The sequence below is a fragment of the Kryptolebias marmoratus genome, linkage group LG20, assembly GCF_001649575.2.
Source record: "Kryptolebias marmoratus isolate JLee-2015 linkage group LG20, ASM164957v2, whole genome shotgun sequence".
Taxonomy (NCBI): Eukaryota; Metazoa; Chordata; class Actinopteri; order Cyprinodontiformes; family Rivulidae; genus Kryptolebias; species Kryptolebias marmoratus.
The window spans coordinates 7,083,388-7,101,474 of record NC_051449.1 but is presented as its reverse complement, the minus strand read 5'-3'; the positions used below and the strand labels follow the sequence as shown (position 1 = coordinate 7,101,474).

General features: G+C 35.6%; 1 protein-coding gene across 1 annotated transcript in view; it reads left to right on the top strand.

Annotated features, from left to right (window-relative positions):
- Positions 1 to 1,885: 1,885 nt before the first annotated feature.
- LOC108232972 (signal transducing adaptor molecule (SH3 domain and ITAM motif) 1) overlaps positions 1,886 to 18,087 on the top strand; it is a 36,763-nt gene continuing 20,561 nt past the window's right edge. The window contains exons 1-2 of the mRNA XM_017411138.3: positions 1,886 to 2,322; positions 4,180 to 4,230. Coding sequence (XP_017266627.2) covers positions 2,316 to 2,322; positions 4,180 to 4,230 — 58 coding nt within the window. The 5' untranslated portion in view covers positions 1,886 to 2,315. The remainder of the gene's footprint in view (positions 2,323 to 4,179; positions 4,231 to 18,087) is intronic.

Sequence of the window (18,087 nt, the reverse complement as noted above, 5' to 3'; positions counted from 1 at the left end):
AACTTTTAAAATATGATCTGCTTTTTATTTTGTTATTATGACACATTTGAATAACCTCTAGATAATCAATAAGCTTTTTCAAAGCTCTGCAACACTTCATAGTTAAGCTCCTAACAGTGTGGGTTTGGGTAGGACTCTGAGTTAATGATCAAAGTTTGGGATCCTGACACAAGTATGATGTATATAACAGTTACAGGTCTGAGATCAGTGTTGCACCTTGGCTGAGGGAACAAAAGTACTTTATGTCAGAGAAAGGCTGAGTGGGACACTGTCCCCATGGCAACTCAGTCTGATCAGATTAAAAGAGTAGCCAGAAGCACCACAGGAAAAATGTGTTTTGGTTTATTTCGGGGTCCCTGAAAGGTCAAATGACACCTTGGTCATGGCCAAGTCATGGTTTTGTGATTTATACCTATTTGTTTTGTGTTCTTGCTTTGTTTCTTTGGCATAGTCCAAAAAAAACAAAGTCTTATATAGTCATTCTTTCTTGCAGTCCCTATACTTTATATTATTTTACCATTTGGTTTTACCTTACTTGTTTCTGGAGCCTGTGTTTAGGTCCTCCTTTGTGCCCAATAACAAAATATAGTGCCAGACTTTGAATGTTAGACATTAAAAGGGTTATAAAAATCAAAATTTCAAAATTTTAGTTTTTATTCCTGTTGGTAATCTGTGCTTCAAGATGGCAAAAATGGGGGAGAATTTGTGGTTGGTAAAAGTTTTAAAAATAAATAAATCCAATAATTGGATCTAATCTAATCTAATCTAATGGGATCATGGTGAGAAGTCTGAGGATTATTTTTCAGGTTTGATAAGGATCTTGTGCTCTCTGAAGTAATCTAAATGTTTTTGACAATACGTTTGAAAAGTCTGTCTGACAAAGGGCTAATTGTGTCTAGTGGTGCAGGAAACCTAACTAATTAATTAGCATAAGTCATACCTTCTACTTTGATCTCTCACTGCCTTTAATTTTCTCTTTTAAACAGTCTTGTTCTACAGACTAAAACAAAGAAACAAAAATAAGGAAAAAATAGAAGATATGTTAGAAAAGTTAAGCCACTTTTGAGTTTTAGACTAAAATCATTTTATGTTGAGAAAGATGGAAATCATTTTTGGTAAACCAGTAAATGTAGTCACACCTTATTTTGGAATCTCACCTGATCCGTTGGTGCTCTAAGTATGTGTTGTGAATGACTGTCAGCTACTACCACATCACTGTTTAGCTCAGTATCTGTAAAATGGACTGAGTTAAAACCATTTCTGTGTTGGCTCAGGCTGATAACCTGTGGCGGCCATCTTCAATCAAGTTGAGTCTAAAAGACAATCAGTTGTAGATGATGATTTGTTTTGCTAATTAACAACACACACAAACACACTAGCAAGGGAAAAAACATTATCACAGCNCCCCTTTCTGCAGCGGGCGATAGCAAGTCTGCTGCATGTGAAAACACTTCAGTCACATCACCTTTGGTGTACTGCCCCCAAGTGGACAGAACAGTTATATATTTTTGCAGGTGAGCTTTCTCCTTCTTTTTACATATATTATTGTTGGAATTATTGCAGAGCTTTCATGATGATATTTTCTTGATTCAAACTTAAAATAGAGATTTGGAAAAAAAAATCTAAATGTTTATGATCTGTAGCAGATACTTTGTTCATTTTTTAAAGCTCCTCTAAACTAACAAACTTAAATGTTGCAAATAGTACTGAACTACCAGACGGTTAAGTCTTTATTTATTTAAAAGACTTTAATTGCACCTAAAATTACGACGAATTGGAGAAGAACTGGGCTCAGACACAGATGTGAGAAAACACGTGGTTTTCTTCCAGCAGCCCTGCACGCGCACCACTTCCTTTCCACGTTTGGATTCCTGCTCTTTTGTTTTTTTTTTCAGCTTCTCCTTGTTGCTGCGGCGGGTACCACTGCTGATCTGAGCTGGGCAAGGATTCACTCTCATCTCAGCATCTTTTCCAAAGAAAGAAAAAAGGAAAATAAAAAAAACAAGAAATAATAATAATAAAAGCTCAAGCTGGCATCTCAACTTCTTCAACAAACTTCATTCTGGTTTTTGCTGCAGCACAAAGGTTACCTGTGCTAAAGGATCAGGAGGGGGGAAAAAAACTTTGTAAAACTTCAGATGGACCTCTGATTTTTTTCTTTATTTTTACTTATTTTTTGGATTGCAAGTGAAGCTCCCCAACAAACAGAGGACAGGGGGATACCTGCAGATTTAAGGTGTTGAAAGGGGGCTTTAATGCCAAGGCGATGCTGTGGATGTGATTCAAACAACAGCTTCAGAGTCTTTTAAAGCACAATGAAAGGTAGGTTTAATTAGTCCTAAACAAATGTTTGAGGCTTATTTCGCCACGTGTCACCGATGACAGCCCGGTGATTTGTTTTTTCTCGCTCAGGCAACATTCCCCTGGCTCTTTCTTTGTCACTTTCCTGCACTCTTTCCCTCGATGTGGGACGTGAGGAATGCGTGGGCTCTCTGCTCAACATCTGCTACCAATTAAGGCGCTCAGTTCGGGATTGTTTTGCATCTGTCCACTGATGAGCATCAGACAGTTAACTTACAGGGGGGACAGGGAAAACACATGACTTGTCCAGACGATAAAAAAATAACTTTAGGTCCTGCTTTTCACCTCATTTTTAAACCTTCCTTTTTATAGTTTTAAAGTTTGTCTGGGTCCAAACTAATGAGTTAGACTTATTATAAAAAGCTTTATTGTGGTTTAACCCTCCAGTCCAAATTTAACAACCTGCTGCTTTTTTACGCACTGAAGAAAAACAGAGTAAAGCGTGAATCATGTTGGTCAGTGGCTCATGAACAGAAACAAAGGGTTCAAATTAAAAATGCTCATGTGGATCCCTGCTGCTTGGGGATTTGCTAAAATAAGATTCCCAGCTTTAAAATATCTCAGCAAGTAGTAAAAAAAAGAAGAAAAAAAACAACCACAGGCGTACTGCCACCTGCTGGTCGTTCTCAGAAAACTCAGGATTGTGAACATAATTAAGAGCAACTCTTGACTCCAATAACAGAATAAATCCTGGATGTTTTTGGCCTGCTGGGTAAATCCTGCAGCTTGTGTTGTCCCAGTGAGAGGCAGGGATTTCATGTGGAAAGCTCAAATTATTTCAGTCAAACCGAATACATAATTTCCGTATTATTGTTTGTTTTAAGAGCACTTTGAAGACAATTCTGTCAAAATTTTTATGCCATTTTTGTGGTACAAATCATCCAGATCACTTTTTTCCAAGCTTTGTGTTTACCCCACACACAGAAGTAGTATTATTAAAAAAAGGTTTACTTGTGATTTAGTTTGTATTCACTTGCTGGTTGTTATTTTCAGGCTTTTTTTTTTCAGCCTCTGGTGAAAAACTTTGCTGTCTTGTTGGGAATGTGTTTTGGGGTAAAACAACTTTGTGTTCAAACTAATTTGTTATTTGATGTTTTGTGAGAAACCTGCTAAATGTAAAAGCCTGCTTTTTAGAATAAGTGAGAAAATATAAATAAAAGAACATTTTTTGTTTTCTTGCAAAATTGTTTTATTATGGACTGTGGGCCATCTGAGACCATATACTGATAAATGACACTCTCTGAAGTATGTCAATCATAGGCTCTAAAACTTACAAGGAATTCTCATTTTGATTCACATGTTTCAAATCAGCAGTTTGAGTAAAATATTAAACTTCTTTTTCCCAAATCACCCCTGAACAGCCAAGTAGACTTAGGTTTTAAAGAGACAGTCATGTTTCTCATAAACCTAAACAGGAAAGAGTTTACTGGGGATGCTGGGAAAGCTAAATTTCTCAAGTTAAGAGGAGTTTTTCTTTTAATTCCAGAGTGATTTTTTTTCTTGTTACATCTTAAATAACTTTGATCTCTTTCATGGCATAGGGGCAAAGGTCACAGTGAGTAGTTACAAGACAATACACTTTAGCTTTCTAAATTTAACTTAAGCTGAAGTTCATACTTCTTCCTCAAACTGTCATAATTCTCAGCTCCTTAGTTTCCTTTAATGTTTTTAAATGCCAATTGTTCTTAAAACTTTAGAACAATTGGCAATTGGTATGGTTCTAAACATATTAATCAGGTCAAGTGCCTTCATTTCTGCTTTTGTTGTAATATGTTGAGTTCACTCCTGATGCAGTTTCTTTCTGTTTTATTCCTCCAGACGAATTCACTGATGAGGAGGAGGTGCAGTCCTTTGGATATAAAAGGTTTGGTAAGTCAATGACCTATTAATTTCCGGTTACAGATTTTTTTTTACTTGTTGTCTTTAATAAAGTTAACAGTGATTTATTCTAATTTATTGCACATAAGGGATGCAGTGTTTTGTTTTGGATGGAGCCCTCCAACAATCACCCTTAAAGTTAAAAGAAAACTATATCTCATATCCCAGAAACAATCTTAGTTTTGGCGGCTGCCTTTGTTGGTATTTATCTTTCTTACAAGAGCACTTTGTACAGTAAAAATGGAAACCACAGAATCGTGGGTGTTCCTGATCGGTTCCTGACTTTCTAAGGTTATCAGCATATAAACATACTTTTGTTCCTAAAATCTAAAACAAAAAACAAGCTTTGCCTAAAACCAGATAAGTTTTTTTTTTTTAATTGTTATGACTATAGGTGGTTAAATGTTTGTGGTTTCACACAAAGTGGCGCTTGACCTGATTCAGTAGAGATATAAGCCTGCAGATAATACACTGGGGACACTGATCTACATGTGGATCCACATTCCTATATATATAATATTGTTTTAAATGTAAATGAATCGTAGCCTATAATCGATTTATGTTTGTTTAACACTCAAAAACGCATTGTTTTATGATATTGTATTTGGTTTTTGTTGAGTGTTGAAATTACATTTGCTTAAATACAGATCATTAATGCATGTCCATACCAGACTTTAAATGCATGGAACTTCTGCCATTTGACTGAATGATTAAAAGTTTTGCTTTAATGACAATTCTCAGACTAATAAAGCTGCCTGTGAATGCCATTCATTTCTTAGACTACTGAATGCACATGTAGTACCAAGTGTAATTTATTAATACAGAGAGCTTTGCTTAATTTTGGGGCACATGGCAACTTTAAAATAATAATGATTTCTTCACATTAAAAATCTCACTATTGCTGCTTTTAGCCACTTTTTGATTGCAAAGTTATGAAGAATTGTAAAGTTAGTGTGATTTATTGAGGACTCCTGTCCCACCACAGAGATCAAGTTACCCCACTTGAGGTCATGTGGTTTATAGGGTGTTTTAGTGTACGTGTGTGTGTGTCATCCCAGCATTCAGCAGCCATATATCAAGATGTGTGACTTCAACAGGAGTCCACATTTTGTGTGTCATCACAGTCAGTTTATGCTCCTTGATATGACTGCATGTGTGTGTTGATGCAGTTGATTTTACAAGAGGACAGTTTGGATTTTCTTGCTCCCTAACCAAACATTTTTCTTGTTTATGTCATTCAGTCAAGATTTATACTTGCCGTTATTTATTTAGAGCATCTGTAATTTGTACTCAATGGCTTGACTTCTGGTTACTACACAGCTGTGAAAAATCAGTGAAACACTTAAAGAAACACAACCTAAAAATGTGTTTGGTATCTGATGACCAACCTCTCAAAACTTTTATAGAAACCACTTATGCTAAGTAACTTTATATACTGCATTGTGGTAACTACTGTAAGTTCCATTTATTTCTGTGTCATTGTTAATGTCAGGTTTATTTATATAGTGCATTTAAAACATCTGAAGTTGACCAAAGTACATCACAATTCAGCCAAACGGAGAGAAAATATGACCAAAAACTAGAATAAAATAAAAAAATAATAAAAACAAAAAGACAAAAGGAACTATAAAGGAGAATAAAAACACAAGTTAATGAACATGATTTATTAAAATCTCAAGCTCAGTGTTGGTCATAAGCTAAAGAAATGAAGTTAGTCTGAAGCAGAGATTTGAATATCGACACAGGACAGGTAAAGTAGTCAATAACTTTAGGGCAGCCACTACAGAAGCTTACTTACCTTGTCGCTTAAACCTGGATTTTAGAAAATCTGGAAAAAAATGAGTGTGGATGTTTAGAGAAGACAAGGTAAATAAGCTGGTTCATTCATAACTGAAAAGTAAGCAATAAAATCTTAAAATTAATCTGGAAAACAAACATTAAGCTATTGAAGGGATGCCTGGATGACTGGAATGCTATTTTTGTACATTGAAAAGATTAGAACCTCTGATTCTTAATTATTTTCAAACAATGCAAAGAAGAACAACATGTAAAGAGCTTTACAGTAATCAAGTCAGGAGGTGATAAAATACGTGAATTAACTTTTTTAGTTTTTTTATTGGGAAGATAAGGCTTCACTTTGGTAATAAGTCTTAGTGAAAAAATGTTGCACTAATCTGCTTAAAGATCAAATCCAGATTCTTGAAAGTTGAACAACAACTGATCAAAAGGTCAAGCGTGTCGACAGAATAACTGACTGAATTAGATTTTTTTGAGAAGAAACAACTTCTCTTATTGTCACTGAGAAACTTCAACATTACCTTTAACTGTGTAACTTTAATACTTACACAGTTCAATAAAGGTTTCAGTGTATTACCATCCATCCATCCATCCATTTTCTTTACCCGCTTCGTGGGGAGCTGGTGCCTATTCCCAGCAGTCACTGTGCGAGAGGCGGGGGACACCCTGGACAGGTCGCAAGTCCTGGATTACCACTGTCTAACCTAATACCCAAATATACTTGGGTAATATTGACAAAGCTAAGAAACTATTCTGTTTCCTAAAAATAGACCTCAGAGGCAACAGATGCAGGGGGAAGAGCTATAGGACCAAAGATGGATCCTTGAAGAACCCCACAAGTGAGAGGGACAGAAGAAGAGGATTTGTTTTTCAAAGTGAATATAAAAAATGTCTCTACTGTTTGAAGTATCATTCATATTTTCACAAACACTATAATAATGATGGTGAATATCAGTAAACATATTATTAAATGGTTCTCCAAAACACTATATCATAGTCACAAAATCAAGTGCATCTTCCAAAAAGAATAAAATCTTCTAAATCTGCTTTCACACATGCTTGTGTTAAGTATGTCTTCAACAGCTAGAGGAATGAAGTTCATGACTAATTTTGGCATCTGCTTTCCATAAGGCCTTTATTTTCCCTCTGCAAATTCAAACCTGAGAAGTTGCTGATCTGCTTCCTGTTTCCGTACTGAAAGTTTCTTCAATGCACAACTGTAAACTCAGAAAGAGGGAGGTGGGGTATTCAGTATTCATGGTCCAGGTCCATTCTGTGCTGTGTCAGCAAAGTGCCGAAGTAAGAGAGGGAAAGAGAAAGGTCTAATGGAATTTTTCTCAAGGCTTACCATAATTACATTTTTTTATATTTCTATTACTTTTTTATCCTAACATGTCTCAGTGCTTTGTAATACTTTTTGCTTTTAGTATTTCTCTTTCATTTGTGTGTGATTCAGCAGAGAGACATTTGTCAACAGTTTTATTTTGGGCTGAGGAGTCACATTCCTAGCTTGACTTATTTTTGGGAGCAAAACAACAAGTGGTTTTAATTTACGGGGACGTTATTACGAGAAAAGAATGTTTTCAGAATGCCTGCTTGGTACTTATGACCCTCTCCAGGGCATGCACACATCCAGTTTGCGCTCTGTTATCCTAATGAAAGATTACTCGCTTATGTTTTCAATAAAGAGCACAGGGAGTTAGCCGAGGAGATAGAAAGAAGACATTAAAGGATTGCTGAGGAGTGGAAAAAATTTAACTGCAGGGAATGAAAAAGGGGAGCCAATGGCTGATAAAACACCACTGAATGCTACTATGACGTATTCATCTTAATTCAGACCTGTGGGAACAGTCTGCAACTGGTCACAGGGTGGTCAGTCTGGCTTTAACCATTGAAACAGACATGAATGAATCTTAAACTAGGAAGAAAGTGTTTTATCCTGATGGGGAAAACTGCTAAGCACTCTGCAGAGATTTCTGTTGGACAGAGTTAGGTCAGTTGCAGGTCAGCTCTACAGACCCCAACACTCAAGAGTCTACTAGACTTAATTCATCCATGCAGACAATACTGTCATGCAGGCAGTGAAAAGATTCATGCAAAATTTGCTCATGTACATTTTTTAAGTATGTAATTGAGGTATTAGGATGGAGTGAAAGATCCTAAACTCCTAGTGAATTAGATGCAGACAGTTAAGACGTTGTTGTGAAAATTTATACTCAGTGGTCAACAGTGTATCAGAGATGTCTCAAAGCCATAAATGACTAAATGTTACCTGGAAAATGTGATTTTATGATGCTGACTGACATCCCACCAAAAAAACATTTGTTATCACATTTGGGGGAGTAAAATGTGTCCCAGCTGTTATGACTTCTAGCCTAACTCTATAGTAGTCACTTTTAAAACAAACATTTCACACATTAGAGGAGGAGTGGCTATTGACTCAATCAAAAAAGGATCTCAGACATAAAATATAACAAGTTTGGAGTTGCACAGCAGCTTCTGTCTGTACGTGGTTTTATATGTAGCTGCAGTTGTTTTGACTGAAATCAGCCAAACCGCTTCATCAAACTTCTTCACACCATTCCCGTGGGATATGTTGGCCAATTTTAACAACATGCCTATAACCAGCTGTCATCTGATAGGGTCTCTTCTCTCACATAATAAATGCTTTTTAAACACATTTTGGCTCAGCTACAAAAACAGTATGCACAGTATTGGAAATGTCTAACTCAATTTTCAGTGAACACTCTCAGACAGGCAGAGCGAAGTTTTGAATGTATCTCAGTTGCAGTGTTTAATTTAATGGAAGCTATTTGGCTCTCCAGAGGGCCAACATCAACTTTACTCCTTCCTTCCTTTGAAATACTGCAGAAAACTCAAATAAAAAATGTTTTTTTTTTTTTTTCATTGTTTCGCTGTGAGTCACAGTGCCGCTCACTTTCCAGCCCTCAGACCTGACTGTAGAGCTTTTGTTGCTTCGACTGTGTTTACACTGGCCTCAAACCAACACACTGTGCAGTTCTGCTCTTGTTTATGCTTTTATAACCATATTTTTGAGATGCAGCAAAATATCTGCCATATAGAGTTGTTCTATTTACTCTGTCCTCAAGAGTTTTAAACGATAAAGTCAGATGTGTGTTTATGTATTAACATTTGTACAACCGCTGCAAAAAAAAACCCCAAAAAACATCAGAGGAATTTTTGTTTGCAGGAATAACTGCAGAGTTCTCAGTTCAGTTAAGTATTTCAGCATAAGTTCCCTAATATTACTCAAAATCAAGTTTTTTTCTCAAAATTCACTAAAGTGTAGCGAATGAATGGAGTTGATTTTAGACAAAATTAGAAACAGACTGTAATTTAAATTTCATTTTTACAGCATTAGACAGTTTATTTGTCTTAACCTCATATGGTAGATTATAGGGTACGGTATAGGGTAGTTATTTCAGGAGCCTTTAGATTAAAACAAAAACTTTAGATTAAAACAAAAAACAAACATAACTTGGCCAATGAACCAATACTAATTTGGTTGATTAGATCCTCGAGTTAAAGATTTTGACATCAATGTGATCAAGTGTAAAAAAGATAAAGGCTGAACACAATTAAACCAACAATTCAGCCACCCAGACAACCAGTTTAAATATGGTAAAAAATATTTTTGTTTATTATGACTATTTGTAATGCAAATACAGCTTGTTTTGAAGACAAGGTCAGCACATTTTACAATGCACCAATTCGTTTAAAGACCAGAAATTTCATCAAGTGAACATTATACCAAACTTAGGAGTGTTATAGTAGGTGATAACAATAAACCCTGAACATTCACCTAGTGAGATCTGATGATAAATCTCTGCTAATGCAGCTAGTACAACCAAGATTGCACACATGCATAAAAACTGTGTGCATAATATATCACATTAAATCTGGTGATAAGACACCAAATACACCATATTTTGCAAACATGTTTATTCAGGAAATGATGAAATAAACATGTAGTGTCATAAAATGTTGTTAAAGTTTTACCATTTTGTTTCCATTTTTCATTTGCCGTTTCATCTGGTTCTTCCAGGAACGACAACAAAAAACTTTTTGAAGCATTTTTTTCCTTTGTAACTTGCATAATGTTTGGTATTTATTGATAAAAAATAGTTAATTTAATTGTGCATTACATAACTTCTTCATAGGCAACATCAAAACAGGAAGTCAGATACCATCTTCTTGTGGTCAGCGTGTTTTCCCTCAAAGTAACGTCAGACTCAGCTAAACTGCCTGCCTGGTCCAAACCAAGTGGTTTTATTTGCTCTGCTGGCTGATGAAGCTTGAAAACTGTATGTGCAGATGGAGTACAGCACTAACTGCGTGTACATCAGGCTAAGGGGCGACTGTTGCTGATTCAGTGTTGTAAGTGCTTTCACGGTGGGCCATCCTGGGACCACAGAAAAAACCAGTCGCCCAGATGGATGGATGCACGGAGTAAACTTCAGTGTTTGACACGCAGCGGTTTGGGGCTTACATGAGAGTGTAATGAAGTATTCTGAACCCACGTAACAAAATATGTCTCAGCTTATTTATGCTCATGTTGTGGTGGTGAGGCTGAGATTAGTGAGGCTCTGTCTTCCAGAACACAGATAGCTGTCTGTGAGGCTTCACTCTGGAAATCATTGTAAATACTAAAATAACTTTATTTTTCACCAGAGTTACATGTTTACAACTTTTGGCACATTTTTTAGCTGATTACTGCACCTTTTTTATATGGAAACAAAAAAGTCAAGGTCCTTTGGAAACAAAAGCTATATGAACAAAATGTATCACAATGAAAAAGAATTGTTGATTTCATTGTCTAATCCTGACAATGACTTGAACAGTGGACAGAAGCAGTCCATAATGACAATATAAAAGGTATATTTTTTGAGCTAAAAGTAATATTAAGGATAAAGAGTAAAATCTTGAACTACATACATTTTTTCCAACTAATGACGTCATAGTGCATTGTGAAGAAAAAATGTGTTGGCGTTGTATTTCAGGAAATGTCTTTAAGCTTTCTGAATGTACATATTTTAGAGACAGGGATGTCAATGCAAAATGAAGCATACCAAGACTTTTTATATGACAAAAAGTTATTTCATCAAAACAAAGTGAAAACATTGTGCTCCCAGTGGAAATTATTAAAACTACACTTAATCCACAGTCTGAATTGGCTTTGTATTCATATTTATAGCCTTCACAAAAATGGAATTGCACATTTGTTGCATTTCAAATATAACCAGATCAATAGATCAATCAAAAATAATCACCATTTTAATCAGAGGTCTAATAAAAACAGTAATAAACAATAAATAAAACAGAAATAAACTTAAAGCTTATTTTTTATGTGCATGTTTAAATATTTACCAGCAACTTGTTATGCCTTTTTAAAAATAACTTTATGTATGTAATTTGCACTGTGTGTAGTAGCTCTGCTCTTTGGACTCACTTTTTTAAAATTATTTTATGCTTATTTTAAAGAGACAAATTCATCCAATCACATCTTCAAGTTCAAACAGCCTGTTCCAAACTTGCATGTTTTGTAACTTTTCTAACTTTTATTGTTGAGCTGTTCTGTTGGATTCTTTTTATGCTAGCTAAATGAAACACGTTGCTGTTTTTGTCTTTTTTTAATTGGTTGTATTCTACTGTTGATTTAATCCTAGTATTAGATCCTGATTTTTCCACAAAAACACATGTACAACACTATGAAGGATTTTGCTTAAATAGGTTAAAAAACTATCAAGATGAACCTAATAAGCATATTATATATAACATTATTTTGTTGATATATCATATGTCGTTTTCTAGATTCTTGTTTCTGATCTTTGTTCTTGTCTGCTGCTCAAACAGAAATTTCTTTTGGACTCAGTAAAGTAAACGTCACAAGACTCTGCCATTACTATTAATTATTGGGGTTTGATCACATTCTGACTGAACTGCTGACAAAGAACCCACACGAGACTGATGAAAAACTGAGAACAGATTGTGACCTGCCAATTTACTAACTTTGAACTGTTTCCTGGCTGAAAGTTTTTAACATTTTTTTAAGAAATGATTTCAAGGAACGACAAACATTAAGGTAATGATTTAAATCAGTGGAGTTTGGGTTTAATTAGGAACTCAGTGGTGTTTTTACATCAAGATTATAAATTTAGTTAGAAGTAAGCAGTTATTTTTTCCCAAAGCATACAGCAAGTCACAGCCAGTTTCATGTTTTTCTTGTTGTTGTTTTGAAACATCAGTATTTTTACAGTTTGCCTTCATAATAAGTTCAATCTTGGTAAGTGCAAATGTGCTGCTTCTACTGTCTGTGTCTTATGTGAATTTAGTTTATTTTATTCAGTTTTAGTTCATTTATGTAAACACTGCAACTAAATTCTTGTTCATGTCTTAAAAAGTGCTCAGTTATAATCTCTAACAGTAATTTTGTCATGTGTCAGTTAATTCTTCAGCAAACCTTAAATACATCTGATAAAGATTGTGATTGTTCATATTAAAAGTAGCAGAACATATTAGGACTGCATTAGTCCAAGTTACTACTTAAAGCACAAAAAATTATTACCCATTTCTTTAAAGTTTCATGGTTGAAGGTAAGATTGATAGCCTTCATATTTTCACTCTTGTTGAGGGTCACATGATCCCATTTTACTTGAAATAACCTCAGACCAACATGCCATCACTGGAACATGAGCAGGAAGAACTAGGAGGTCTTCTGACCTCCACTAAAGCCAATAAAATTGCTTTATGGCTTCAGTGATTTTCTAAATGCATGCATGAAAAATGTCATTTTTTTAAGAGACAAATTTTATTCTAAACTGAGTGCTTTTTAGTGAAAACTGAGTTTGTCCAGAAATGCATTGACCACTATCTACTTACTACATGAAAGTAAAAAGGGTTCGTACATTTTTACATATTGTTCTATCTTACCTGCAAACATCTCTTTTTGTCTAAGACATTTGCTTTTTTGGGCTATAATAAATTATAAGGCTAGACTAACTAGGCTGTTATGAACCTACAACATTTCTATGTTTAGTTGTTCCTTCTTAGCACAAGAAAAATGACCAGTGGTGTTTGGATTCATGACTACGTTCAGAGCACTGGCTTGTTGTTACAGGAACTACCCTTTTCATCCAAAATGACTGAAAGGAAAGGTGTAAATGTGAAGTTGAAATGCAGTTTAGCAGAAGGTAATCTAAGTGTTAAGTATGCAGCTGTTATTGGATTTGCAGCTTCACTGGAAAAAAACATTCTTTTAAATAAAAAAAGCTGTCCGCCAATACTGTCTCTGCTGCTAGCTCACTGCAAGCCAACATTACAAGCGGAATTTCCTCACATAGTATTGTTTTCATCTAAACTGCAGATGTGACTATATTAGATATCTTATAAACATGTTCTGTAAGATCACAAGAAAGTAAGCCTGGGCTTCATACTGTAGGTAACTGCCTACTCAAAGAAAAAGGACTCTTGATTCTCGGCACTAGATCATAATGTTTTTCTAACACAGTGGCTCAGCTTTGTTAAAAAGGCCCATTTGAGTGTTCAGAAGTCCCTTGGGATTATGATATATGCCCTATTTGTCATAGCCTGTCTTTCTTTAACCAAGCCCAGATGTGATGACAAAATGAGATCTAATCGGCTCTTCGTTCACAGCTCCACTAGATCTGAATTTCTATTTTAACAGAATATCTGCTTTTTAAGCCAATTAGGCTTGGTTTGATTTTTTTAACCACTATAGCACAGCATGCTGCTCAGAAACCAGACCACATAAATATCTTCAAAATCAAGCTGTGATCCACCATTTGGGGATAATGATTTTACTCAACACACAGCTGCCCACTGCTTTTGAGTCTTTCTCTGAAGCTTCCATATGTTATAAAGCTTCCAAAAGCATGCAAGTGTATGACCTAAAATTAAACGAAACTTACTGACAGAAAGTGTAAATGGATTAGATAAGGAAAGGGTTGCATTAAAGACATTCCTGTGATTTTTGAGGACGTAAACACTTTTGGAAAACAACTTCACAGGTAAACAACTTCAAAACAGCTTTAGGCAACGTGTTATTTTTCTCCCCACACACATATCTGGCTGTGAAATACAGATCTCCATCCTAAACAGGAAGTGAGGAGACTCATAAAAACACCAAAAATAGTGTCCCCACCCCACCCCACCCAAAAAGGTAAAGTTGGAATTCTTATTCTATAGCTTCTTATTGTTATGCTTGGTGCAAAGGGTTGATGAGATGAATCAAACTTTTGCATGTGTCCCTTGATTTTGCTTCACAGTAACAAGGCCCAGATGTGAAAAGAGGACTGAGGTTCATTTTAAAGAACCATAAACCTGTTACAGAGGACTGAAGAAAGAGAGAGAGAGAGAGAGAGAGAGAGAGAGAGAGAGAGAGAGAGAGAGAGAGAGAGAGAGAGAGAGAGAGAGAGAGAGAGAGAAGAAGAGTTGAGGCATGCAAGGCTGGCTCAGCAATTCAAAGTACCTAATGTTTTAGTAATCTGTCACAGTGGTAACTTCCCTTGTTGGACAGTGCTTTCTTGTTAACATTCCTGCTGTAGACTATTAAATGAACTTGCCAGAGGGGGACACTATGACTTCATTATACCCAGTTAAATGCCCATAATGGTCCCAAGAATAGAGTCAGGAAACATCACTCATCAGTTCATCAAACTCCAGTAACACAAGACAAAAAAGTACAGATATGACTGTATCTGCTTAATTTGCTAAAAAGGAACTTGAGCAGGTGATAGGAAAATGTATTTCAATCTGACAATGACAGTAGAGGGGAGATACACAAAACTCATTTGTAATTATTCTGCTTTATGTTGCCTGGACTTGTGTTTTATTATTGAGCTGGATGAGACTGCAACAGATTTGAAGCACAGAAAAGTTTTAACATGTTGCAGAAGTGATCGCAATGACCAAGAGCTACCATATCATAGCATACCACACCACACCATCACACTGCACCATGCCACACCATACCATACCATACCATACCATACCATACCATACCATACCACACCCCACATACCATATCACACCATCCCACCAGACCATGCCATACTATACCAAACCACACCACACTATACCATGCCACAGAAAATCTGCAAAGGCAGCACATCAATTGAATGAATCAGTAACTGAATGCAGAAGTCCCCCAGCTTGTCCAGACATGGTAAAACTTAAAAAAGGCACCTGCCATAGTTAAGAAATATTTCTGAATACAATAGTTTTAAAAAGAACATTTCAAGGGGAAAGAATTTAACAAACATCTGTCTTCATCTCCAGTTTTACTGAATAAGTAACACATTTTTTTTGTATATACTATAGTATTTATGTGTTCTTGTTGAAGTATTTTTAACTAAAGTGGCTAAGAAGAAGACTGATTATGGAAATTACAAAAACCCTAATTATATGTAATAAAAGTTTCTGGATGTGCAGATGTGGTTATCGCACATTAGTTTAACCACTTTAAAGACTTAGAGGGAATAAAAATTTGAGACAAAAATGCAGTATTATAACTTGTCAGACTCAGAAAAATTTGATTTAACAAAAAACAAGCATAAAACAAAAGCCATGTTTAAGTCATAAAAGGGACAATAGTTTGCAACAATTGAGCCAAAGAATTTGAATTCAAAGTCTGCTTGCAATATGCTGTAATAAAGAAATGTAACACACGGTTTTCTCCTCCAGGTACATGTTCTTCTTCTACTTTTGCAACACCACTATAAACCTGTATGTCCACAAACACAGCAAACAACAATTTGTCTTGTTTGCATTGTTATTAAACCAGAATACATTTTGTTTGCAAACTTCATCAAGATAAAGTAGATAGGCCTGAACTGTCTGTCTGAAATAACTGTTTTCTGGGTTGTGACTGTGTTCAACTTTCATACAACTTAAAATGAAAAGCTGTGAAGTCAAAGGAATTCTGTGGTAGCCACCCACTTACTGAATATGACATAGTAATAACACTCTGCACAAAGGCTCTTCACACAAAAACCCTCTGGTCTGTGCAAGCATTTTTTGTGTTGCCATAGAAATTTCCACTGCCAGCCAGGAGGGAGACATGCAGTCAAGTCTAATGGCAGGTACTTGGAATAAGGGAAATAAGTGCAGATTTTTTTTTTTTTTTTTTNCAAATCTGAGCAGAAATATGTCAAAATTAGTCACTTTGATTGTTTCTGTGGAACCTGGCAAACTAACGATATAAAGAACAATAAGTGCAGATTTTTTTTTTTTTTTTTTTTTTGACTGAGTCAGAGTTCAAACAAAATACAGACGATTTACCGACACCACACTGGACAACCCCCAACTTTCTTTCCCTGCCTCTTTGTGGGGAGGTGGAAGCGTGTGGATTGACTGCCTCTGTTTGTTTCATTTTCCAAACAGCAAAAAGTTATTAACTATAAAAAAAAAGATTTAGGGCTCAAAACAGCACTAACAGTAATTATCTATCAAGTTATTCTGAAACAATCAAACATTTGCAGCAATAACATACACTAATCCACCAAACCTTTATGACCACATTCAGAAGAATGTTACAGGAAAATTTGCCACCCAGCAAAACATTTTTGCAGACCAAACAGACCCTCTCACCCCCATCCCCCTCATCTAGACAGCACAGCCATAGTGGAATCCTCGAACCATTAGGAAAGCAATTGGTTGAATTGATTGGTGTATTGTTGCTTGCTTATGTTGTTCTGAATTATGACCTACAATTATAAAAGTTTATGTAATGCAGTTTACAAACTAATAAAATAAATTTGGGGTCCTTGTTCTAATGCTAACATTTGCAAAGAAATGTCAAACATAAAAACCAACTGGGTAGGGTGAATTTGCATGACTATGGTCATAAACTAAACCAAACTAACCAAGTATTGGAATAAAATATCATCACTGAACAATCATCAAGGAAGTCAGTCTAAATGTTGTTCAGATTTTGAATCAAAAACCCAAATGGCAAACTCATTACAGTTCCTCAACCCTGACTATCTGTGGCAAATTACTTATCTAGTTATTGAGATGTATCACTCTGGATCCAGAGAGCCAAGTGATGTCATTTCTTGATCCAGAGATGAAATTAAATGCTCATAAATGTTTAAAAAATATTGTATGCTGTATATATAGTCATCCCTTAACATCAGAAATATAGTTAAACACAGTACTCACCAATTTTGCTCTGTTATTTCTAGGTTTTTTTCTGGCATTTATTCTTTTCTTGGGTAATATGGCTTGAGTTCTTAGTTGGGACATCCTGGTTGCTGTCCAGCATCTTACTGTAACTCTCAACAGGTTCAGCACTCCTGTGTTATGTACGAGACCTTGTGTTCTCAGGCAGTCCATGACATGCTTGGGTCGACATGTTTATGTGCGGTAATAGTTTATGTGTAGAAAGCAAGAAGTCACAGTAGTGCTGGGAAACATGATGAGCTAGCAGACCATTCTCGCTGGAGGTTGTAATGGAAACTCAAAAAGCAGAACGCAAACAAAATAAATGAAGTACTTGGTTATTTTGTTTTTCCAAAGACTACATGGTAGTTTTTCTGTAAATCATTGCTTTAGTGTTTTTGAACTATCCTCATTAGGAAGAGAGATTGAGTTCAGTTAAGATATTTTCATTATATTTTCCTTTAATAGTTACCATAAAATTCTATATTAGTGTAAAAAAGACAAATATTCGCACAAGTATTTAGGCTCTTTTGTAACGTTCATATAGTTAAATTTTATTATATAATTTGATGTAACAAAACATTTTTTGCTTCATTGGAAGTCTTTCATTTTCATTATTATGTGTGAACCACCTGAGACATTCGTGTTTGAAACAAAAATCTTTGGAGGGAAACAGAAAGCTTGTGGGAAAATGTTGCTGTTCTGGAAGGAGTCGGCAGTGGTTCTGTTTAGACTGAATTTCCATGTTTATTGCAGGACTCACTGTGGAGGAAATATGGCAGTCAAGGTTTTTAACCTTTTCCTGCCAAGTTATATAACACAGTGGGTAAAGTGTTAAAGCAAGACGTG